This window comes from Saccostrea cucullata, unplaced genomic scaffold, assembly GCF_032062105.1.
Source record: "Saccostrea cucullata isolate Sc308-1 unplaced genomic scaffold, CSIRO_AGI_Scuc_v1 ctg5207, whole genome shotgun sequence".
Taxonomy (NCBI): Eukaryota; Metazoa; Mollusca; class Bivalvia; order Ostreida; family Ostreidae; genus Saccostrea; species Saccostrea cuccullata.
Genome location: NW_026930308.1, coordinates 14,013 through 40,514, shown reverse-complemented (window position 1 = coordinate 40,514; position 26,502 = coordinate 14,013). Strand labels below are relative to the sequence as shown.

Genomic DNA, 26,502 nt, shown 5'->3' with positions numbered 1-26,502 from the left:
AACATCTGAAAACAAGTCTTTAGAATTATGTATGTAAAATAATATTGGGTTATTTTAAAACGACTGTTGTCTTTTGGGTTAATATATGCTACTGATTTTTTTTCTTGGTGTTATTGAAATATTTTATTTCTTTTTTTAAAAATAATTTCTACACATTTTTGTTTCATTTTGTTTTCAGGTGGTGAGTGTTTGAAGACAACTGAAGACTAACGACTTTGGAAGAATCCGGTATTTGTTGACAGAATGCTCCCTTTTAAGTCCAGTAGAGATGCTGTAATGGTCGCAGTGACATTTCTCTTTAGAACTGTTACAGTAATGTTCTCAGACAAACCAGCTCGCACGATTTTTGGTGCCAGTATCATATAAGAACTGAAAAAGAATATTTCGTCTGACATATATCATTTGTTAGACATTTGTTTTAACACTAAATTTGATTATTACCTAATCCAATGAATTTTGTTGTTTTATTATAAATTTAATATTTTCATCTATTCTGTATGTGTTTTCAGTTTTTCTTATCTTTTCAAACAGATCTATCGACTGTCGATCTATTGACCGGTCAATAGACTGAGATCCAATTCCCGGTCAATAGACTGCACGTTCTATTGACATGCAACGTATTTCGGAAAAAAACCGATCCGGGTTTCAAATTTAGTTGTTTGTAACACTGCACAGACCAATCGCATCATCTCGGGTCTTTCCGTCAGAGATCGGATCGGGTCTTTCCGTCAGAGGTCGGAAAAACAACCTCGAATGTATTAATAGTCTCGTTTTCCCCCAGACTCTCGCTCTCGAGACTTTGCCCGAGCGAGAGTCTGGTCTGATTCCTATTTAATTACCGTCTTCCTTGGAAGACGGTATTGTATAGTTGAAGTTTTTTACAGTCTTCGGACTATGCACTTCCTCTCTTTTGTGATTGGTAGAAATTGCATGATGAGAAAATTTTCAATTATTTCATTGGTTGAAATGCTGTTCAGGGCAAGGGAGATAACTTTCTGTTGATCTATTTTTCGTACGACTTAACAATTTTGCAAGATTTCCAATAAAAAATGACAAAACGAACAACAAAATCAGCAGTAATTTTTTCTTAATAACATGATATTTTTTATAGCAATAAATAAAAAGGTCTTTTTAATTTCATTATAAATAAAATTTGATAGTTATTGCTTGCAGGTTTTACAATTTGTTATTCTTTTCCCCTTTCTGGTTTGAAGAGTGAATGGGAATCAGCCGCGGTTTGACGAAAGCTCTCGGCCAGTCAAAGTTTACGGAGATGACCGAGCGACAACCGTGGTAGGGCTAATGCCCGTAAAAAGCTAATTTAGAAATACAAAATCAAGAATTTCAAAAGAATTATACGGCCTGTTAAGTATAGATCTGTTTACTGTTTAAAATTGTTGCTAAAGACGGTAAGCTTTTTTGAAAAGCTCTACTTGTTTTTGTAACCAGTAGAGGTCGCTTAACCGGCTAACAAGATGGCGATTCCAAATGAAAATACATATGAGAATTTACTTTTTAAACAAAGATATGTGCGTTTTTTGTTCCTTGTATTAAGCAGACAGAGGTATTTTATTTTAAAACCAGGTAGAAGTACAGGCGCAGCCTCTGACTTTTTAAAGATTCGAAGAGAATGTGTCAGCCAATGAAAATCCATACCGATTTCTCGGTAAGCCTCGATTTGAAATTACAAAAATTTAATAGGAATCAGACCAGACTCTCACTCGGGCAAAGTCTCGAGAGCGAGAGTCTGGGGTAAACGAGACTAATGTATTAACATCGCCGGATGTTAAAAATTTATACATTTCCTGTTTAGTCAAATGTATAATAGATGGAGTTAGAAGTCCCTTCAATAGTATATTTTAGGTAATATGATAACATTGAATAAAGTTAAACTCCATATTCCACAGATAAAAGGTCTCCATGCATATATTTCAAAGATCATGAAAAAGGAGGGTTGTCATGGCGTCTACCATATACATCCGAGGTTGTTTTTCCGCTAGTCGGAAAGGCCCGAGAAGTTGCGATTGTGCACAGACATGGTAAACAATCATCTTATTCTATCTTTCGACATTGGTTTTAAAAATTGTGATCTCAATGGTCGGATATTTTATTTAATGAGAATTACTTTTCTAATTAATACACTGTGGGACGTGGAGACCGGTTCATCGGGTGAGACCTATCCACCGAATTCCCGTGTCGCAGTAAGTGCACTGCTGCAGTGCTGGCGCGAAAAAGGTCACTCTCCACCGGAAAGTGGTGGCGTCTCCATATGAGTGAAAAATTTTCGAGAGGAATGTAAACAATATTCTATACAATCAATCTTTAATTAATATTACAGATGCACCATATCTAGGTATAAATTTACAATATGGTACGGGAACCTTCTGTACTGAATATACAACTGTGAATACTTAATACGGAAATTAAAATTAGGTAATAAAACAATTATTTAATGCCTAAGCAGTCAATAGACCAAAAATTTTTCCCTCGGTGCAAGGAACAGCTCAGTGTGTTCTATTGCCCTCGGCCGCTGGCCTCGGGCATTAGAACACACTGAGCTGTTCCCTACACCTCGGGAAAAATATTCTGGTCTATTGACTGCTCAGGCATTAAATAATTGTATACTATTTGATCAATATGTTTGGGCTTATAAGGTTGGGTGTGACCGGTCGACAGGGGATGTTTACTCTTACTATTCACCTGATCCCACTTCTAAACATGTAAAAAATTGTCTATAAATTGATTTAAAGAAACATACACCTACTTGTTACATGAAGAAGTCGTTATCTGCAAAAATGTCAATACAAGACTCACATTCAAGACAGTCACGAACATCATCTAAAATAATTCATTCAGTTTGCATTGGAACATGACATACATATAGTATAATAAAACACCTTTCCTAATTTATTAGTTACTGGTTAAATTTGGGTTTTAACAATTAAATGAAAAGTTGGTTATTATAATAAGAGTTGTGGTTATTTCTAGAATTATCCAACATATACATTATTTCTTAAATACTGTTGCTTTTAAATTTTATTTTTATCATGATTTTAGACTATTTTCAATTTCTTCCCCTATTTTTTTCTTTACCTTTGATTTTTTTTACACAATGTGAACTAAGATCCGTCTTTAATATGAATGTGAATTTTGTTATCGAAAAACTTGGTTTTCTTATATAATATTGAGACATAAGTACGACAATGGCTAATTTTAGAATAGTTTTTTTCTATTTTAAGATTTTATCAGTGAATGGCAAAGTTGAATAAGTTCTATAAGTACGTATATAGTCTGGACAAACCGATGCTCTTTTTTCAGAACAGGAAATAACACTTCACGAATTGTTTAATCTTCGACCTATCAAAATCCAGCCTTAAACAGGTCGGAGAGAATACTCGAAATCGGGTATTATCCGTGAAATCGCGTATAATACTCGATATTAGGGTATCGTTGAATCCGCGAAATCGGGTTTTCCGCGCAACTTTCTATAAAAACTAAAGAATAAAGCAACGGCGCATTATGCCAGTAACTGTTACTTGTACATCAGTATCTTGTGGGTTTATTATACCCCCCGCTTGAAAAGCGGGAGGGTATATAGTAATCGTTAATTCCGTCCGTCCGTCTGTACGTCCGTCCGTCCGTCCGTCCGTCTGTCTGTCCGTCCGTCCGTCCGTCTGTTACGCTTTGGGGTACCCACCTCTTATCCGCAACTCCTCTCATACCACTGAATGAAATTTGATGAAACTTTCACAGAATCTTCATTACATATTGCCATTGTGCACCTCCTATTTTACTTTTTGATTCGACACATATTTTGGGTTTCCCGGCCACAGGAAAACATGGACTTTTTCACCAGTTATAACCATATGGGAGGCGGGGGGTATCATTTAGTGAGCTCATCGCTCACAGTACCTCTAGTTTTTATTAAACCTAATTCATACGGTTGTCAAATAAGTTTAAAATCACACGACAAACACTGCTGGGGTAACAAAGAGGACACAATGTCGTTATTATTTTTCAATATAATTTCTAAAAACAAATAACTACACTTCGTTTGTCTATACTTCCCATTAAAGTATTCCATATACTTAATTTTCTAATTTGTGCACTATTCACAAAATGTGAAACTTTAAAGAAATTAAACGACTTACGCCGTGTTATGTATTTTTACTGAAAAATGTATGGCGTCCCTTTCACGTGAAATATAAATTAATCCTAACAGTTAGAGAGTACAGTATAAGCGAGTCATAATGGTATATCTCTGCCATGATAGAATACCAACTTTAGTATAAAGAAGAAAATAAAATAAGATTAAATAAATACCCTCGGGAAAACAGGTTGAAAATAGCTAATTGAAGGTGAGTATCTTTTTTATGTCAGTTTATCATGGAAATTTTTATTCAAAGACACCATAAATTATTTGGTTGCATTTTAATCGATACAAGATATGCTATTTTACCTTTATTTTATGCATTTGTGTTAAAATTGAGAGCGAGAAGTCATTTGAACAGGATTTTCTTTTTTTTTGGGGGGGGGGGGTTAAATAAAAGTCAAATGTGTACATCTTTTCATGAGCTTATAATACATTGAATTTCTCAATATAGATCGAGGTACAGTCATATTGAAATATGAATCACATAGTCAAGTTTTCACATTTCTTATAGTTTTTACGTTTATGAACATGTTAATGAACAAACTGAAATAATGAAGTGTTCAATTGCCTTGGAAACTCTTGTCTTACTTTTTGGGAATATAATTCCTCATCGGACATTAAAATTTCTTAAAAATTGTAGCCACTTCCTTTCTTTATTATACTATTTGATAGACAGGGTAAATTTTACCTCTTTACCTTCTATATTTTTTTTATATCGCTATCTTATACCTCATTATAAGATGCTAATACAACGCACTATCTGATTGGTTCTAGACAATATGTTACAGTTTTCTTTTAGTTATTTTATCTAATATGATACTTATACTCATGGCAATAACTTTTCGTGATACTCATCTATAGTGGAAAAATGTTTTCAAAAAATAAACATGAATACTAGTTACTTGTAGTCTCATATTGTGTTAGAAAATAACAGGTTGCTTTTTGTTTACCTATATGAATTTTATTTGATGAATAAATCTTCTCTACAATTAAAAATATATAACTAAGTTTAACCGACCGTTACATTCAAAGAGAGGTCTCTTGGACACATGTAGAACACAGTCGAGGTTGTTTTGTCAGAGGTGGTCAAGAAGCCTTTAGCCCCCCCCCCCCCCTCCTTTGAAGTCGCCAAGAAATGGTAAAATATTGATGACTTAGCGAAATTAAGCGATCAACAGTTATGTTCTCTCATGAACTGTATTCCTGAAACTATCACTGTCTCTGCTAAAATGTTGAAGACATATTCTGCAAATATGTATGAATGATAAAAAAAGATTTTCAAAAAAAGTGAAAGAGGGTTATTTTTAGCCGAAATTTGAGATATTTTCATCATTACATTATTCATACATTCATGAATAAATTTGATTTTATGCACCAGATGGATGTGAAAGTAATTAGATACGATAGAAAATCCCTTGTTTATATACATGGCATCATATCTTGTGTGTGAAATGTGTTTCAGTATAATTTGATTTATTTACAAATTGTTCATGTTTGTCGTGTTGATGTGGAATTATTATAAATTTCCGAATTCTGATACTTTACAACTCTGTTGTGTTGGGAATGAACATTAGGAACATGCATATACTTTCAACATTATGAAAAATATAAAGCAAATCGAATGCCTTTTTGTGTGCAGATCATGAAATGTACTGAGCTCCACGGGTATTTGTTGTCCTGAGCGCATAAATCTTGACGCCCAAATTCTCACCTGGCTAGTGATACCTTTAGAAAACATGTGTATCTAGATCTATGAAAGTTAACTCGGCAACATGCGCCATTCCATTGTTTAAGTTTTATTAGGTGATTACACCTCCTATACCCGATTTCGCGGATTCATCGATACCCTAATATCGAGTATTACGAGGGTTGTCCCAAAATTTCGTAGACTGAGCTCATATCTTTTCAAGAAATTAATGTATCTTTATAAAATTTTCAGGGTGGATAAAGCGTGTTCTTGGAAGATAAATTACGAAGTTTTATCATGTTTACTTGAAAACTTTTCGAGTTATAGGATTTAAAGTGATATCGTCATCTAGCACCCGGAGCAATCTGCAACGTCAAAAAATACATATGTCAACGCTTCAAATTTTTTGAGAAAATATTTCAATTACCAGGATCAAATTCTTAAATTAAACGAAACGGTTATAGTTATAAATATGAAATATCTTAATTACTATAATATGATCAAACATTAAAATATGTAAACAAAGTATTTGCATGTACAGGTAAAAAATTATAATTATTTGAAAACGCAATATTTCTATGGGCTTTTCGTCTGTTTTCTCTTATGAAGTTGCACAATGCAGTTCTTGCCCATTTCTTAGCCATGTCTTTTATTTTAGTTACTGTTATTCACATATACTTAGAGAAACCGTTTTAGTCATTTTAAATACCTAGGACGAGAAAAAGTTTCCTAGTGTACCAAACATTTATGACTGATACATTTCTGTAAGAGTGAATTCAGGATCAAAACACTTGAACATAGTCCAGTGCGCCGCCTCTGCCAAAGCAGCTGCCATTTTTCAAAAAGTCGGATTTCAACCCCATGTATATAAAACGTTGTAAAATTCATATTTATCAGATCATACACACCAAAATTTGAGGAAATATAGTAAATAAAACTATATTCAGAATTTTCATCTCCATTCAAAAAATACAGGGTAGTAATCACTTTTCCGTAGGATTTTATATATAATATACCAATTTTTAATTGTAACTTTTGGGTATTGCGCCGCCTTCCTACACCAGGCAATGAAATGGGTCTTTCAAATTCAATGAGATAAATTTGTGTAGTTACTCCATATTTGTCATTAAATTTATTAGATAGTGTTGGTTTAATCTATATACGAAGTTTCATTAATGTATGACAAAGGGTTCCTACAATACAATGCTTGTCTACGGAATTTTGGGACAACCCTCGTATACGCGCGATTTCACGGATAATACCCGATTTCGAGTATCCTCTCCGACCTGTTAAATTAGCAATAAATTTTAGTTTATCCTCGCCTTTATGAGAAGATTTTTGGACTTGTACATATCATTTTCATTTTCTTAAGGACGTTCGATCGTGTGCTTTTGAGTTGATTTTGGTCTGGGCCTTTATTTCTAAAATTCTGCGTCATTTTTAAGTTTTAACATTGAATTTAGATTCAACCATGCTAACTGTATCCATTGCAAAAACCGCAATTAAATTCCATTCAAGAAGGGTTAAGCCAGGGACTATATTTTGTGGCGGAAGGTTTTTAGCTCTACTGTTGAGAGACCAGGAGAGCTTATGCGATAGTAATCCGTCCGGCGTCCGTCCGTCCGTCCGTCCGTCTGTCTCTAAACAATTTTTCAAAATGCTACTCCTCCTACAGTTTTGGTCTGATTTCAATATAACTTGGCTCAAAAGTAGACTACACTAAGATACATAATTCTGTTTATCGGTTTTTGATTTCGATAAACATTATTGCAGTGGTTACTAAAATAGAAATTTCTGTGAAATTCTTTTATAATGCTACTCCTCCTACAGTTTTGGTCTGATTTCGATATAACTTGGCACACACGTAGACTTCACTTACTAAAGACACATAGTTCTGCGTGTCGGTTTTTGATTTCGACAAGCGGTGTTGCCGTGGTCAGTAAAAATAGAAATTTCTGTGAAATTCTTTTAAAATGCTACTCCTCCTACAGTTTTGGTCTGATTTCGATATAACTTGGCACATACGTAGACTTCACTAACTAAAGATACATAATTCTGTGTATCGGTTTTTGTTTTCGACAAGTGGTGTTGCCGTGGTTACTATAAATATAAATTTCCTTGAAATTCTTTCAAAATGCTACTCCTTCTACAGTTTTGGCCTGATTTCAGTATAACTTGGCACACAAGTATACTACACTAAGATACATAATTCTATATATCGGTTTTTGATTTCGATAAACGGTGTTGCCGTGGTCAGTAAAAATAGAAATTTCTGTCAAATTCTTTCAAAATGCTACTCCTCCTACAGTTTTTGTCTGATTTCAATATAACTTGGCACACAAGTAGACTACACTAAGATACATAATTCTGTTTATCGGTTTTTGATTTCGATAAACAATATTGCAGTGGTTACTAAAAATAGAAATTTTTGTCAAATTCTTTCAAAATGCTACTCCTCCTACAGTTTTGGTCTGATTTCAATATAACTTGGCTCAAAAGTAGACTACACTAAGATACATAATTCTGTTTATCGGTTTTTGATTTCGATAAACATTATTGCAGTGGTTACTAAAATAGAAATTTCTGTGAAATTCTTTTATAATGCTACTCCTCCTACAGTTTTGGTCTGATTTCGATATAACTTGGCACACACGTAGACTTCACTTACTAAAGACACATAGTTCTGTGTGTCGGTTTTTGATTTCGACAAGCGGTGTTGCCGTGGTCAGTAAAAATAGAAATTTCTGTGAAATTCTTTTAAAATGCTACTCCTCCTACAGTTTTGGTCTGATTTCGATATAACTTGGCACACACGTAGACTTCACTAACTAAAGATACATAGTTCTGTGTGTCGGTTTTTGTTTTCGACAAGTGGTGTTGCCGTGGTTACTAAAGATATAAATTTCCTTGAAATTCTTTCAAAATGCTACTCCTCCTACAGTTTTGGTCTGATTTCGATATAACTTGGCACACACGTAGACTTCACTAACTAAAGATACATAATTCTGTGTATCGGTTTTTGATTTCGACAAGCAGTGTTGCCGTGGTTACTATAAATATAAATTTTCGTGAAATTCTTTCAAAATGCTACTACTCCTACAGTTTTGGTCTGATTTCAATATAACTTGGCACACAAGTAGGCTACACTTACATTGTAGATACATAATTCTATTTATCGGTTTATGATTTCGATAAACATTGCAGTGGTTACTGAAATAGAAATTTCTGTGAAATTCTTTCAAAATTCTACATCTTCTACAGTTTTTGTCTGATTGCAATATAACTTGGCACACATGTAGAGTATGCTAAAATACACAAATCTGTATATTGGTTTTTGACTTGGATAAACATTATTGCAGTGGTAACTAAAAATATAAATTTCTGAGAAATTCTTTCAAAATGCTACTCCTCCAACAGTTTTGGTCTGATTTCAATATAACTTGGCACACAAGTAGACTACACTAAAATACATAATTCTGCTTATCGGTTTTTGATTTCGATGAACGGCTTATGCGATAGTAATGCTTCCGGCGTCCGTCCGTCCGTCCGTCTGTCTGTCTGTCTGTCTGTCTCTAAACAATTTTTCTAAATGCTACTCAACCTACAGTTTTGGTCTGATTTCAATATAACTTGGCACACAAGTTGAATACACTAAGATACATAATTCTGTATATCGGTTTTTGATTTCGATAAACGGTGTTGCCGTGGTTACTGAAAATAGAAATTTCTATGAAATTCTTTCAAAATGCTACTCCTGCTACAGTTTTGGTCTGATTTCAATATAACTTGGCTCAAAAGTAGACTACACTAAGATACATAATTCTATTTATCGGTTTTTGATTTCGATAAACATTATTGCAGTGGTTACTATCAATAGAATTTTCTGTGAAATTCTTTTAAAATGCTACTCCTCCTACAGTTTTGGTCTGATTTCGATATAACTGTCTTGGCACACACGTAGACTTCACTAACTAAAGATACATAATTCTGTGTATCGGTTTTTGATTTCGACAAGCGGTGTTGCCGTGGTTACTATAAATATAAATTTCCCTGAAATTCTTTCAAAATACTACTCCTTCTAAAGTTTTGGCCTGATTTCAGTACAACTTGGCACACAAGTATACTACACTAAGATACATAATTCTCTTTATCAGTTTTTGATTTCGATAAACGGTGTTGCCGTGGTCAGTAAAAATAGAAATTTCTGTGAAATTCTTTCAAAATGCTACTGCTCCTACAGTTTTTGTCTGATTTCAATATAACTTGGCACACAAGTAGACTACACTAGATACATAATTCTGTTTATCGGTTTTTGATTTCGATGAACGGTGTTGCAGTGGTTACTAAAAATAGAAATTTCTGTCAAATTCTTTCAAAATGCTACTCCTCCTACAGTTTTGGTCTGATTTCAATATAACTTTGCACACAAGTAGACTACACTAAGATACATAATTCTTTTTATCGGTTTTTGATTTCGACAAGTGGTGTTGCCGTGGTCAGTAAAAATAGAAATTTCTGGGAAATTCTTTCAAAATACTACTACGCCTACTATTTTGGCCTGATTTCATTATAACTTGGTTTTTGATTTCGACAAGCAGTGTTGCCGTGGTTACTATAAATATAAATTTCCGTGAAATTCTTTCAAAATGCTACTACTCCTACAGTTTTGGTCTGATTTCAATATAACTTGGCACACAAGTAGACTACACTAAGACACATAATTCTATTTATCGGATTTTGATTTCGATAAACATTATTGCAGTGGTTACTAAAATAGAAATTTCTGTGAAATTCTTTCAAAATGCTACATCTCCTGCTACAGTTTTTGTCTGATTTCAATATAACTTGGAACACATGTAGAGTATGCTAAAATACACAAATCTGTATATTGGTTTCTGACTTGGATAAACATTATTGCAGTGGTTACTAAAAATATAAATTTCTGAGAAATTCTTTCAAAATGCTACTCCTCCTACAGTTTTGGTCTGATTTCAATATAACTTGGCACACAAGTAGACTACACTAAAATACATAATTCTGCTTATCGGTTTTTGATTTCGATGAACGGCTTATGCGATAGTAATGCTTCCGGCGTCCGTCCGTCCGTCTGTCTGTCTGTCTGTCTCTAAACAATTTTTCTAAATGCTACTCCTCCTACAGTTTTGGTCTGATTTCAATATAACTTGGCACACAAGTTGAATACACTAAGATACATAATTCTGTATATCGGTTTTTGATTTCGATAAACGGTGTTGCCGTGGTTACTAAAAATAGAAATTTCTATGAAATTCTTTCAAAATGCTACTCCTGCTACAGTTTTGGTCTGATTTCAATATAACTTGGCACACAAGTAGACTACACTAAGAAGCATAATTCTGTTTATCGGTTTTTGATTTCGATGAACGGTGTTGCCGTGGTTACTAAAAATAGAAATTTCTGGGAAATTCTTTCAAAATGCTACATTTTCTACAGTTTTGGTCTGATTTCAATATAACTTGGCACACATGTAGAGTGTGCTAAAATACACAAATCTGTATATTGGTTTTTGACTTGGATAAACATTGTTGCAGTGGTTACTAAAAATACGAAAAGTACAAACCAGTAGAGCTTCAGTCTCGACAGAGACTTCTGGTTTAGAAGAAAATTATCGATTTATTCCTTTTGAACTTTTATGAGTACTGTTAATTTTAGATTTCTGGGATGGACTATGGCTTTCATATTTCAGTAATTTCACAAGTGGATTCCTTGTGATAAGACCTTTCTTTAAGTACCGCCAACTTTGACCTTGACCTTTGACACACTCTTACACCAAAATTCCAAACTTTTACTTTGGTCATAACAGCTAGTGAGGGTTTTCATACTTCTCATAGGTACATGTAGTCCTTGGGACAAAACCTTTTATTTGATACAAACAACTTTTACCTTTTGACCTCGACCTTTGAAATAGACTTACTTTTAAAAACTTAATACCAACAATCTTGACCCTTTGGCCTAGGAGTTTTATCTTCTTTTTTTTTAACTTTCACCTTGGCAATAACTTTTGAACGGTTGGTGCTAAGACGTTCAAACTTTACATATTTATTCTTTGTGACAAGACCTTCCATTGGATACCAATACTTTAGCTCTTGACTTTGACCTTTGATATTGACCTACTTTTAATTTAAAAACTTTAATCTTGGCTATAACTTTTGAACGGTAAGGGCTTTCATACTTCACATATGTATTTCTTGTGAGATTTTTTCATTGGATACAAAGAGCGCTGTCCCTTTGACCCTGGAGTTTGACCTACTTTTAAGAAACAAACATTAACCATAACTTTTAATGGGTTAGGGAAAAACATTCGTATAGTATTATATAGTAGGGCTAAGAACTAGACGACCATATCTCGAAAACTAGAGATGGTACCATCACCATTTCTTCATAGAAGTGGTATCTGGCCCCTACTGCCCCACCCCCAAAATTTCAGACCCCAGGGTAGGGGACTTTGATGTCCCCGAGCCCGATGTTTATTCGTATAGTATTATATAGTAGGGCTAAAAACTAGACGACCATATCTCGGAAACTAGATATGGTACCATCACCATTTCTTCATAAAAGTGGTATCTGGCCCCTACTGCCCCACCCCCAAAATTTCAGACCCCAGGGTAGGGGACTTTAATGTCCCCGAGCCCGATGTTTATTCGTATAGTATTATATAGTAGGACTAAAAACTAGACGACCATATCTCGGAAACTAGAGATGGTACCATCACCATTCCTTCATAGAAGTGGTATCTGGCCCCTACTGCCCCACCCCCAAAATTTCAGACCCCAGGGTAGGGGACTTGGATGTCCCCGAGCCCGATGTTTATTCGTATAGTATTATATGGTAGGGCTAAAAACTAGACGACCATATCTCGGAAACTAGAGATGGTACCATCACCATTTCTTCGTAGAAGTGGTATCTGGCCCCTACTGCCCCACCCCCAAAATTTCAGACTCCAGGGTAGGGGACTTTGATGTCCCCAAGCCCGATGTTTATTCGTATAGTATTATATAGTAGGGCTAAAAACTAGACGACCATATCTCAGAAACTAGAGATGGTACCATCACCATTTCTTCATAGAAGTGGTATCTGGCCCTTACTGCCCCACCCCCAAAATTTCAGACCCCAGGGTAGGGGATTTTGATGTCCCCGAGCCCGATGTTTATTCGTATAGTATTATATAGTAGGGCTAAAAACTAGACGACCATATCTCGGAAACTAGAGATGGTACCATCACCATTTCTTCATAGAAGTGGTATCTGGCCCCTACCTGCCCCACTCCCAAAATCTCAGACCCCAGGGTAGGGGACTTCGATGTCCCCGAGCCCGATGTTTATTGGTATAGTATTATATAGTAGGGCTAAAAACTAGACGACCATATCTCGGAAACTAGAGATGGTACCATCACCATTTCTTCATAGAAGTGGTATCTGGCTCCTACTGCCCCACCCCCAAAATTTCAGACCCAAGGGTAGGGGACTTTGATGTCCCCGAGCCCGATGTTTATTCGTATAGTATTATATAGTAGGGCTAAAAACTAGACGACCATATCTCGAAAACTAGAGATGGTACCATCACCATTTCTTCATAGAAGTGGTATCTGGCCCCTACTGCCCCACCCCCAAAATTTCAGACCCCAGGGTAGGGGACTTCGATGTCCCCGAGCCCGATGTTTATTGGTATAGTATTATATAGTAGGGCTAAAAACTAGACGACCATATCTCGGAAACTAGAGATGGTACCATCACCATTTTTTCATAGAAGTGGTATCTGGCCCCTACTGTCCCACCCCCAAAAATTTCAGACCCCAGGGTAGGGGACTTTGATGTCCCCGAGCCCGATGTTTATTCGTATAGAGTTATATAGTAGGGCTAAAAAGTAGACGACCATATCTCGGAAACTAGAGATGGTACCATCACCATTTCTTCATAAAAGTGGTATCTGGCCCCTACTGCCCCACCCCCAAAATTTCAGACCCCAGGGTAGGGGACTTGGATGTCCCCGAGCCCGATGTTTATTCGTATAGTATTATATAGTAGGGCTAAAAACTAGACGACCATATCTCGGAAACTAGAGATGGTACCATCACCTCACCATTTTTTCATAGAAGTGGTATCTTGCCCCTACTGTCCCACCCCCAAAATTTCAGACCCCAGGGTAGGGGACTTCGATGTCCCCGAGCCCGATGTTTATTCGTATAGTATTATATAGTAGGGCTAAAAACCAGACGACCATATCTCGGAAACTAGAGATGGTACCATCACCATTTTTTCACAGAAGTGGTAACTGACGCCTAGTACCCCACCCACAAAATTTCAGACCAAACAGCTGATGTTTAAATTTTGAATTGCGAACTGCGTTCTAGAACGCAATTCACTTTTGAATTGCGAATAGCGAACTGCGTTCTAAAATCTGAACGCCACACATGCTCGGCATCAATAAATTAATAACATTTGGAAAGAAAATTTTATTCAAATTATTTTTTTTTTAAAAATTCAAATTTAAGAGAAAAAAAAACATTGAAAAGAATCAAATATGTAATAAAGAAAGTTAAACAACTGTTTAAAAACGAAAAGTTGTAAGAGCAGTTCAGGTTTGATTAATGCCATTTATGCTGTTGTGAATTCGAAGCAACTGCGCCATCTGTAGCAAGAACAGCATTGTGGGTACCACCTGGAAACCAGTTGGAAACCACGCTTTGGACACCACACCCAAAACCTCAGCTTGGTCCATCCATCTCTGATGCATGTACTCTTGTATAATTTGCTCCCATAGCAATCACTGCAATCATACAAAACAAAACAGCTAAACAAACTATGAAAATAAGAAGAAATTAATTATTTGAGTGAAGAAATGAAGAAAAGAATGAATAAAAGTTTTGTATTATATTCAGTCATATTGTACTACTTTTTCCTTCGGACAGTTTTTTTTTTTTGCAAGTTAACAATTTTAGGAAGTAATACATTATATGTTTCCCCCTGTGTTCAATCTTGTGAGCAGTCATTTTTCAAAAAATTAACATTGCCATATAGGCTTTGCTGTCTTTGGTCCAAACATTAACACACGACAACATCAATTAGTCTTTAACGATGAACTCTTTAATTATGAAATTTCCCAAGTGAGAATAAAACCAGAAGTCACAAAACAAATAATGGAAAAAATATACATAGAATACATTTTAATGTTCTATTTATAGTTCTGATTAAACAAAGACGTACTTTACTCCACAGATCGCATATGTCACCCTCTGTAGTTTCGGCAGCACAACATAGCACGTTTCATCGTTAACAACAACGAAAGTGATGAAACCTAGTTTCCTTGGACACGTGTCAAGGGCAAAGTGTTTACTATAAAAAGAAAGTTTAAAATCAATAATCAAATGTCGATTTTTTTTCAATTACCTTCAAGCTCATATTACATAATAATAGTTAATATCGTCTTACTTTTCGATCGGTTCTACTCTTTCAGCTGATATTTCGTTCACTGAATTTTTGACTTCAGTGTTTTCTTCCAAAGCAGCATCGATCTTTTGCCTAGATGAAAAACATTTCATATATCAAATTATATTTAAAATTAAATTAAAGCAAGAAATCGAAAGGAAAAATTATACAGCTTCTTGATTCAACACTACAATACGATGTGAAGTTAGCAAGCTGTATCATAACTACATGTAGCTCTTGCATGACAAGTCAGGTCTCGCGACCTTAAAAATTGAAAACTGACTCAAGTCACAGTTTTCATTTTGAATAAATTTTTTTATATAACATCATTTATGTGTATTAAAATTATTATATAATTGCGTAATTTTCAAATTAAAGAAAGGATGAATTTTCCCTTCATTCTCAATATTATTTCAGACGTAATATTGATTTGAAATTTTGACATAAATTTAAGTTACATGCATCTTTCAAATTCTCATTAATAGTATAAATACGTATAATTCAAATCTATCTTCCTTTATTTATTTATGGAGAATATGGAGATCAGGTGCCATGGAGGAGTGAGCATCCCCTGCCGACCAAAATATTAAATAAATATTTCAAAATATTACCGTGTTTCATTTCTGTTAGCTTACACCAAACTGTTCTTCCGTAATGCAAATTGTTTAACCATAATAAAGTACTATGTAGACTGGGCGTTTACAATAAGTACTTGAATTTTGTTTCTTAACAATTGTTTCTTAGATTTCAATTTAAACTGTTGATTCGCAAATATTTATAGACAGGTGAAAAATTATTCAAAGTAATTAATGGACTAATGCCCGTGCGTTAGTCCAGAAGTTATCCTCTATTTTTTTTAATTTTTGTATCGGTATAATAAAACAGTTAAAAAGTATATCGTTGAGGAAGTTAGCAAGATTCCAGTTCCCCTCGACCATGCTAACTCCCCTAATGATATACTTTGATTGTATAATAATCACAAGTCTTTATTTTCAAGGGGAGCTCAAATCTATTTGTACTGATTAATGTTGAAGCGCAGCACATTTTAAAATAACATTGCAATAACTTAGTAATTACAAAACACTGAGCATAATAGATCAAAAATATATTTCTTATATAGAAAAGATATAGTAAAATGATTATTTAGTTGTTGTTTTTTTTTTTTCTGAGATCTTTTTTTTTAAATCTGTTTTTAAAATCTCAAACTCGCAGTAGATTAAATATCATCTTTGGCTGATCCATGAATGGTTTAAATAAAAACTTTCTTTAATCATAGTGACCTTGAAATACGACGTAACTTACATCATATCTGTTGTCTGGGCTCGACTCCCCCCATCAATCTCCCTGTCTACTGGGTCTTCTAAAAGGCATTGAGTCTTCTGGCCATAGCAAGACATAAAGCACGCCACAAGGACAGCAACTATCAAAATCTGTATTTAAAACAAAAAGGAGAAAACAATTTTAACGAATACATATTCCACATAGAAGGCATTTTATGAGAATACTTGACGCTACATATTTTCTTGTCCGTCGGATGGGACGTTAAACGGTGCCCCGTGTCAAGGATAACAACCTCCTTGGCACGCAAAAGATCGTTTCTCCGGTTTTCGAAAAAAGTAGGCTCACTAGGGGCCGCCAGAGAAACCAAAAAACTTTCAAAACTGATCATTTAACATAATTTCCTGCCGAAATATGGCTGAAATATTGCCGACTCGGCGTTAAACACCAATCAATCAATCAATCAATCAATCAATCAATCATATTTTCTTACATAAAAATAACTGGAACACTTCTGGTATACCGGTTCCTGTAGTAAATATGGCGCTAAAATAGGTGCCGCCGAAGGCGGTGTACAATATATATACGATGTATTTTTCAATAATTCAAAACATCTTATTACACTGGCATAGGTTGCAATCAAGTCCAGAATCTTCCCTGTTACATAAAGCCTATACAGAAAATATTAACCGTAGTCAAGGCAATATTAACTGCTGGTACAAAAATGTAATTTATTTCAGTAAGAAAATTAATATCTCACTACCAGAATGTAAAACATACAAAAACACATTTTTAAAAAAACAAGTTAAGAAGCATTTGAAAAAAAACACTTCCTACAATATTGGAAAATGAAACGTGAAGAGGGACTTGACTCTGGAAAACTTACTACTTATTTCATGTTTAAAAAAAATTTTACAATGGAAAACTATATGTACATCAAATCTCATGAAATAAGATAATCCATATGCAGATTTAGAATAAGTGTTCATGACCTAAGAATTGAAAAAGGCAGATATGAATCTGTAAAAAATAATGCTGGTCAAAGAATTCCCTTTAGATAGAAACAAAAGAATATTTTTAATGTGTAACCAAAACTATATAGAAGGTGAATATCATTTTCTTAATGAATGCCCATTATAAACTGAGGATAGAGATAAATTTTTTCGTTATATCTCATTACTAAACAAAAATTTCATATTATTATCAAAAGGAGACAAATTTCTCTGGTTAACAACCACAGACAACCACAACAGAATCTCAAGACACATCACGTAATGATAAGACGACACGACAAGGAAATCTGAAGCATTAGATCCTGGTTTTATAGGATATATACGACAAGTGAACAGGATCTATTCAATTGCCTTAAATCTACAAAATTTTGAAATCCATCCATCATTTTAGTCATGAACTAGAGATACATGTACTGTGATCAATGAGCTCACTAAATGATACCCCCGCCTCCCATATGATTACTAGAGGTACTGTGAGCAACGAGCTCACTAAATGATACCCCCCTCCCATATGATTATAATGACAAAGTCATTGTTGTGCTCTTAGAGGCCCGAAATAAGTGTTAGATTAAAAAGTAAAATAGAATGTGCACAAAGGCATTATGGAATAAAGAATCTGAGTGAAAGTATCATTTAAATTATTTAGTGGTTCACATTGGCAAAATGTAAAGAAGATTCTGTGTAAATTTCATTAAATTTCACTCAGTGGTATAAGAGGAGATGGGTATCCCAAAGCGTAACAGACAGCGGACGGACGGACATACCGATTACTAAATACCCTCCCGCTTTTCAAGCGGGGGATATAAAAATTTGTTATAGACTTTAAAGTAAATTTTGAAATTTCACCTTGAATGATAACCAAATTATCGGAATCAAACGATCGGATTACGTAAAATGCAGTTTGCTAAAGATTATTACCTTTTTGGCATTCAACATCAAATGAAATAAAATTAAAAGGGCAATACCTATTTTAAAGTAACTTTATTATTAACTCTATCCTTTTATATTACTTTCAGAGTTATATATGTTTACATTTTTTGTACACCTTGAGAAAATCATGTGTAAGCTGCAGCCTTTAGCCTATATGGAATATACGCCACTGACAGAACATCGTATCTAGTCAAATTCAGTACAAATGTATTACAATTAACAAATTAAATAGCACAGGCACTTGTTTCGTATACGGGGTACCCCCTACCTATATTTACCACAAGGTACCTAACTCATTTTCGGGCACCCCCGCTTCAAGCTCGTATTTACTAATAAATCAATCATACACCTACATTATCTTGACATAGTTCGCTCCAAGAGATATTTTTCTACATTGCTGACGTCTCCTATAAAGATATTTTGTTGTAAAATGCTTATTTATCCCATGTTTACCCCTTTATCCCGTGGATATAACTCGTGGGATATTTTTCTCCCACATTGACTCACAATGGTTTTTGCGTAAGCGTGATGAAGTAAAATATAGCAGAGTCCACTATAAAAACAGTGTAATACATCGTTTGTGAAGTATTAAACATGATATTTGGTTTGTAGTTGTATGATTTTTATCCAACTCGCTGTGTTTTTATCCCCTCGCCAAGGCTATAAAAATCACACAACTTTGGATAAAAATCATATCCAACTACAAATCATGGGAGATCCTATATTTATTCATCGATAATCAGCTGGAATCAAAGTAAGACAAACTTTAAGCTACATTGACTTCCGGTTTGGCGCTTACGGACAAAATATTTTTTATGAAATTAAAATAATCTGCAAGTGAAAAATAATTGGTAACATTTTTATAGATAATATATTTTTTAGTTACTAATTATACTTTAGCCTTATCCAGAATCTCCTGTTGCGATTTTGTCAACGCCATGAATTAATTTTCAGTTTTGCGTTGCTTAACTTAGCAACCAATGAAATCACTGATATAACATTTAGACCCCAATTACCGGAAGTCAATGTAGCTTAAAGTTTGTCTTACTATGATTCCAGCTGATTATCGATGAATATATAAGCATTTTACAACAAAATATCTTTACAGGAGACGTCAGCAATGTAGGAAAAAAAATCTCTTGGAGCGAACTATGTCAAGATAATGTAGATGTATGATTGATTTATTAGTAAATACGAGCTTGAAGCGGGGGTGCCCGAAAAAGAGTTAGGTACCTTGTGGTAAATATAGGTAGGGGGTACCCCGTATACGAAACAAGTGCCTGTGTTAAATAGCCTAACACTTAGAATGAAACACATCGGCCAAAATAAATCCAATAATAGGTTATAAATGTGATAAAGATCAATATAGTGACCATAGCATGTAAGTAACGCTGACTTTAAACAAGGTTGGTGAATCGAAATCCCCGTAACAAACTTATCTGTCAGTAGCCTGCCTCGGCCTAAAAATGGATCGTTTTAGGAGCATAACCTTGAGAATGAGAACTAGAGTTAGAGTCTGGGATGGACTAAAAGCTACTCTTCTAACCATCTTTGATATCAACAATTAAAAAACACCGTCCCTGCAACTTCTTTTTATCTAAACAACTAAAAAGCGCATTCCTATTCAGAGAGAGAGAGAGAGAGAGAGAGAGAGAGAGAGATGGCGATCCTAGAGTTTTTCTCGGAGGCGGGGGTATGGTGTCAAAACCCTCTGAAATATTGGGACAAAAAAACATAAACAAAATAAATAAACGAAACGAAAGGGAAACTAGCCAATGTTGAAAACCTAACCATGTTTCTCTTGGATGGAAGGGTCGCTTCAGATATTCCCTCACAAACTACCGGGTATCCTGTGTTTCCACGATTTGGGGGGATCAGTGTTATATTTTGGCTACTTTATTAAAAAAATTAATAACGCTGAAAGTCAGGGTTGTGTATCTAAGGCAAATATATTTTTATTAAAAAAAAACTACAAAAATTAAGAAAGCTATGGAATGTCATATACGACAGCCAACTGCTTACTGCTAACTGCTGACAGCTTACTGTCAGCTGCTTACTGCTAACTGCCACACATATTTGAATAATTTTTATTTTCATATATTGATATTTATGTGAATTATATATAAAAAGAAAAAAACCAGGCGCGGATCTAGACTATATATACTATATATATCTATACTACATATACTCATATTCAGGATTTACATATACAAATATACTTCTTTTCAAATAAACATTATACAAAATATTACGATTTTAAGCTACATGTAACTTTGAAATCTAAGATATTTTTGTGAATATTTTATTCTAAGAATATAACTGAATTACTGAATTAATTAAGTGTGCATTGATTACATTGGTGTCGGAAGCAAATTGAAAGTGCAGAGGGGGGAGGGGTAATTGCAAAAAAAAGTCATTAATATGTGTTTTATGCCGTTGAATTAAGAACCGGTTTCATGATCAAAATTCCAATTGATAATTCTACCGGAATGTAAACTAGGCAGGTCGATAGATCAGGAGCTAAGGAGGTCTAATACTATAGCTATTATGCATGTAAATCTCGTGCGCATATCTCTCTGACGCATACTAGAAACTTCCCAAATAACTAGTAGGTTATTCTTTTTGTATAAAAATATGAAACGTCAAGTGCCTGTGCCAATCTCTCACCAGAGGGCGTTTTTACGCTTTGCTCCAACACAAGCGGAGCGCGCCCTCTGGTGAGAGATTGGTGCCTGTGCATGAGAATTATCGTTCATGAGTTGATAACTCGTTAAAAAGGTCTATCACAAATTCTTCCTACTTGAAATTTTGAAAACGAGATAAATGCATCATCAATTGTTATTAACATCTATACTGTTTGCATTTATTTATCAAATTATGACAGTATTTAATTTTAGTTCCTTTTTAACCTTACCAGATACATCAATATTCAATAAATTATTTAAAAAAAGAAACTTACCTTCATCTTCTATTTTTCTTGAAACCAATTCAGTTTCCAATCTGTATGATTGTACTGTATTATTTCATCTCCTTATATAGTGATAGGTACATGTATGGACGCAGGATCTTCCCATTTAACCAATCAAAACTGACATATGAACAGGATATATTTTCGGATAATTGAACAATTGGTGATTTAATTGGTGAATTGAATAATTTATGTGCATAACCTAAATTTAAAAGTACAGGAAAAAAACTGAGATATATAGTTATTATTTTCTACTCAGACTTCAGAATCAAAGACATAAAAAATATACTTTCGGTGGGAAAAAATGAAAATAAAAGTGGAGAGAAGAAAGAATAGATATGTATTGAAAGGCATATATGGGAAAAATGAATATATCATTAGGATATGAGACAAATTAAAAGGCATATTTGAATGATAACTTTTTTGTGAGGAATATGCATATCCCTTAACGAAATCAGAGTGTAAATGTATGCAAATAATACTGTCTCTTTTCTACTTTTTTTCAATGTTTAATATTAAAAAAAAAATAGAATCAAAGTACTGAAACTCATGGGAGTTGAACATTGTTATCTGAAACACTATGCGCCCGGCAACAAAGTTCGGAAAAAGCTATTTTTAGCACTAAGGTCACAGTCAAGGTCATAAGGTCATTGACCTTGATGTCATTTGAAAGAAACTGATTAGTGGAGTTTGCATACGAAATATGAAATCTTTATCTTTCATGGTTCAAAAGTTATGGCGAAGGTTAAAGTTTGCAGAAAAAGCTATTTTTAGCATATAGGCCGCAGTCAAGGTCACAAGGTCATTGACCTTTGTGTCATTTGAAAGAGCTTAATTAGTGGAGTATGAAGTCTCTATCTTTTATAGTTCAAAAGTTATGGTGAAGGTTAAAGTTTGGGACAAACAGACAAACAAACAGACAGACAGACAAACAGGACAGGACAAAAACAATATACGCCCTGGATCTATCGATCCGGGCGCATAAAAATAGTTGTTATCATGAGGAACGATCTTTCTCACAGATCGATCATTGGGATTATTATACTGTTGTGTGCGTGCATACGCATGTATTCATTAATCTTAACTGTTTTAATTATTATATAATAAAATCAAATGATACATTTTATAAGGTTATACTGCAATACAAGTACACACACATTTTTCAAGTTCAGATTTGGTGTTGTACACGCAGGGACGTAGCATCCGGGGGGGGGGGGGGGCCGGGGGGGCCTGCCCCCCCTACTTTTTTCCCCAACATAACCTTTACTATAGTAAATGTTCATTGATGGGATGGTTGCCCCCCCCCCCACTTTATAACCATAGTATAGTAATAGCAAGGATTGTGAGGAAAAAAATTTGAAGTGGTAGTAAGTTGGCTTTGAAAAAGTTGGCCACTACCCCCCCCCCCCACCGAATAGGATTTTCGAGTTTGGGCAACTTTTAATTTACATTTAATTTTTTTGCTTGTCAACTTCTTCAGGTAAGTAAAAAAAAATTTTCTCAGGTTGGCCCCCCCACTTTCAAAAACGATGCTACGTGCCTGACACGTGACCAACTGAATGCTGATAAATTCATGAAATTAAGGATGCAAATTTAATGTCATTTGAAATTGTGTGATAGAATATCAACAAACTTTAATGCTATTATTTTTTCCCTTTACCAACGAAAAAAAAATGAGTTGCATGTATCTGGTCTGACAAAAATTTTCCAGTCTAACAGATCATTTTACTTGTCAGAGCAAATAAATATTTTCCGCGGTGTTTTGTTTTTAAAAAGAAAGGTTGTTCTGTCTCTTTATTACTGAAACAAATTGAAAGAAGTTGGGTTAAACCTTAGCGTTCCTTTCCTTGCATCTTTGTTTACGTCTCTATATTTAGACAATCGCGTCATTGTCAAACCAGTTAGACCAGTTATTGCTCCTTGGATGACCTCGCACTTTTTGTAATGGAGCGTAGTGGAGTCAGCCGAGGATTGCCGAATAATAAATGACGGAAGACTGGGACTTTTTTTTTTCATACGGAAATCAAAATTTATGTGTCATTTCTCAAGAAAGATGACAAAAATATGCTATTTAAATTAAGTTAAATAAAATTCTATTTCATTTACTTTCAAATCATTTATGAAAATTAGATTAATTCAGAAAAATGAGATGGACTATTTTTATTGCGGAAGTTTTTTCGAGTTTATATAGACTGGTACGAGTTTGTATTGAATATCACAGGGGAGTAAATTGGGCGACACAGAAACACCATGACGGCCGCTATATATTTCATTGTAAAATTACTGCGCTAGAAATCGCGTGAAGCCTAGGGAGTCTGAATATAGTTCAACTCCCAAAAACATAATACGAGATTTAATAATCAAATTTTTAAAACTGTAATTATGTATCCGAATTTCAACGTTTGTGAAATTATTAATGAGAAATTATTAGTCATTCCATTTTTAAAGAAAAGTGCATGTACTTCGCTACTTCTTTTTTTGTAAAACAACAAATCCGGGAAGTCACCTTTTTCATAGATTCAATGATATCTTTTTGGAAAAATCCTTAATTTCAAACGTAAGCATAATAACAGTTTTTCAGGCCAATTGAAATATGGCGATAAAGAACAGTATTTCAGCTCAAAGTCCTTTCAATCGATTCAAAACGGAAACAGGACAAAACACAGACCTCCATACACATGGAGGCGGGGATAAGGTGCCATGAGGGAGTAAGCGTTCTCTATCGACCGATCACATCTTGTCCTGAACTGGTAAACTTAAAAATCGGATAACCTTATATGTAAAGGTTCATAAATCCTCTACTCACTCATATAAAATGTTGCTTTTACTTTAATGATTTTCCAAAAGAAATGTATTTTATAAGTGAAATACAAACAATTATACGATAGCTTCCGGGGGCAAAATTAAACTACAATTAAAAATCCTCTTTATCAAATCTATAAAGGAATAATAGACATTTATGTCATTAAGAGTTATCTCTCTTTTATCAGAGTATCAATGAACCTTAACGGATATTAGATCACACTAAAAGTTCATTTTAAAAAAAGAAGTTAATGTAGATACATACTAGTAATCTCATCAATGTAATATACATAAAACAAGGTATTCGGGAAAATTTTATGCAAGTACATGTATACTGCATACTTGTTTGACATTTTAAAAACAGGGATGAACTAAAACTCACTAGTAATACCCACTGTGAATATACAATGTTATGTAAATTAAAATTTACACAAGTTCAGTGATGGTCAGATGCACGGACAACTAGGAAGTTGACATCAGATTCAACAAAAATAAATCCCACCATATGGCATGCCACAACAAAATGTGTGTTAACGGATAAACAGGCACTGGCATCGGATCTTAACAAAAATCTTAACAAAAAAAATGTGCTAAAATTTCAAGTATATTTAATGAGTTGTTGCTGTGAGAACTGCGAACAAAACTTTATTATGGACAGAAACAAGCATCTAGACAGACGGACAAACACATTTGACATTCACCTTATGAATGGACAGTTAACTCTTGACTAAATCAAAGGGTAGTGCAGTGATCATTTTGATGAGCAATGCATTTAGGCGCTTAGAACTTGATTCTTGGGTGGGGGGTGGGGTAAACATCTTTGACCAACAGCGATCTTCAATGCAATTCATCCCCGGAATTACTACTATATTCATTATTACCGGCATTTTTTTTTTCGATCACAAGCTTGTTAAATAGAAGGACTGATTAGAAATTGTGTACATGTACTTAATTTCATCACAGCATTTCCGACAATTTTTTTTCGTTTCCGATTTTTTTTGGGGGGAGGGGGGGTTGCATCTTATATCTACCAAGTTTATGAATAATTGATCGTTAAAAAATCAACTTCACTTAAATTTTATTACATATGTCAGTGATTACAATGACCTCATATTTAACATTAACAAAGATAGGTGGTAATTCGGTCCCACGCGCTTCGTGAAAATATGTGATATGAGAGTTCAGTTGATAGGGTCAAATAAATATTTTGAAATCGCACTATTGTACAGTTTAGTGGAAAACGAGTGCAAATTTTTGTGCGCAATAAATCCACAGCTTTTTCTATTGGTGGCACTTTAGCTCTCTGATCCTCCATCCCAACTTTTTCAGATCTGCAGTTATTTCCCTTTCCGATCTACATAAACATTTTTTTTCAGTCGAAATTATGTAACTTTTACAATTACAAATAATTTTTAAAAAATTCTGCCATTAACTTGTAGATTTCAATAATATGATGATAAAATGAATAGCGGCACAATCACGAACGCAGATATTAAATTAAAAAAATCAGTGTTTCTAATATATACACACCGATAATGGGTCCTGTGTAATTGATTTATTAATTTTTTTTGCATACCATGTTTCTTAATTTTACAAATTTTGTGCAAACATGACCATATGTATCGAAGAGGGCATACCCCCAATAGTTTTTTTCTTCTTCCAGATATATAGTATTCTATAGAAAACACAGCTAAGTACATATAATTATATTTGTGTCCCCTCGATAAAAACGTCTAATGATTTCTTTATAAATGTTGTTTAAATTTATGAATTCTTGAGCTATTAATTGCAATTAATTTATTCCCAATTTTTTAAACTATTTCAAATCATTAGTTAGAAACACCAGAATATGTTGATTTTTTGAGAACGGTTAAGTTTGATACACTGTGCTGGTATTCGTTCTGTCGGTCAATTCTTAATCATGTCAATAGAGTATACTAAAGTTAAAGAAAAGCTTGACACTATGGAATGCCATATACGACAGCCAAATGCTTACTGCCAACTGCTGACTGCTTACTGCCAACTGCCACACATATTTGAATAAATTTTATTTTTATATTGATATTTCTATAAATTGAAAAAAAAAACGCGGATCTATAGGATATTTTTTCCAAGAGGGTCGCTCTGGTAAAAAAAATCCAACCTAGAAATTTCTTGACAAGAAAAAATACGTAAAGTCCTTTCCTAAATGTGAAATTTTATTTTGG

At 34.3% G+C, this 26,502-nt stretch overlaps 1 protein-coding gene and 1 long non-coding RNA gene across 4 annotated transcripts; both read right to left on the bottom strand.

Annotated features, from left to right (window-relative positions):
• Positions 1-101: 101 nt before the first annotated feature.
• Positions 102-3,148, bottom strand: LOC134283656 (uncharacterized). Its single transcript, XR_009995514.1, has 3 exons — positions 3,094-3,148; positions 2,765-2,838; positions 102-369 (listed from the first exon to the last, which is right to left on the bottom strand). It is a non-coding gene; the product is annotated as an uncharacterized LOC134283656 (long non-coding RNA).
• An 11,178-nt stretch (positions 3,149-14,326) lies between these two features.
• LOC134283654 (uncharacterized) lies at positions 14,327-21,595 on the bottom strand. Of its 3 annotated transcripts, none has more exons than XM_062766155.1 (5): positions 21,485-21,595; positions 16,607-16,734; positions 15,308-15,397; positions 15,083-15,211; positions 14,327-14,645 (listed from the first exon to the last, which is right to left on the bottom strand). In XM_062766155.1, the coding sequence occupies exons 1-5, from the start codon at positions 21,488-21,490 to the stop codon at positions 14,474-14,476; spliced, it is 525 nt and encodes a 174-aa protein (XP_062622139.1). In that variant the 5' UTR covers positions 21,491-21,595; the 3' UTR covers positions 14,327-14,473. The 3 variants fall into 3 exon arrangements, with proteins under 3 accessions (XP_062622139.1, XP_062622140.1, XP_062622138.1); XM_062766156.1 differs by lacking the exon at positions 21,485-21,595 and adding an exon at positions 18,879-18,947; XM_062766154.1 differs by lacking the exon at positions 21,485-21,595 and adding an exon at positions 18,628-18,694.
• Between the last annotated feature and the right edge of the window lie 4,907 nt (positions 21,596-26,502).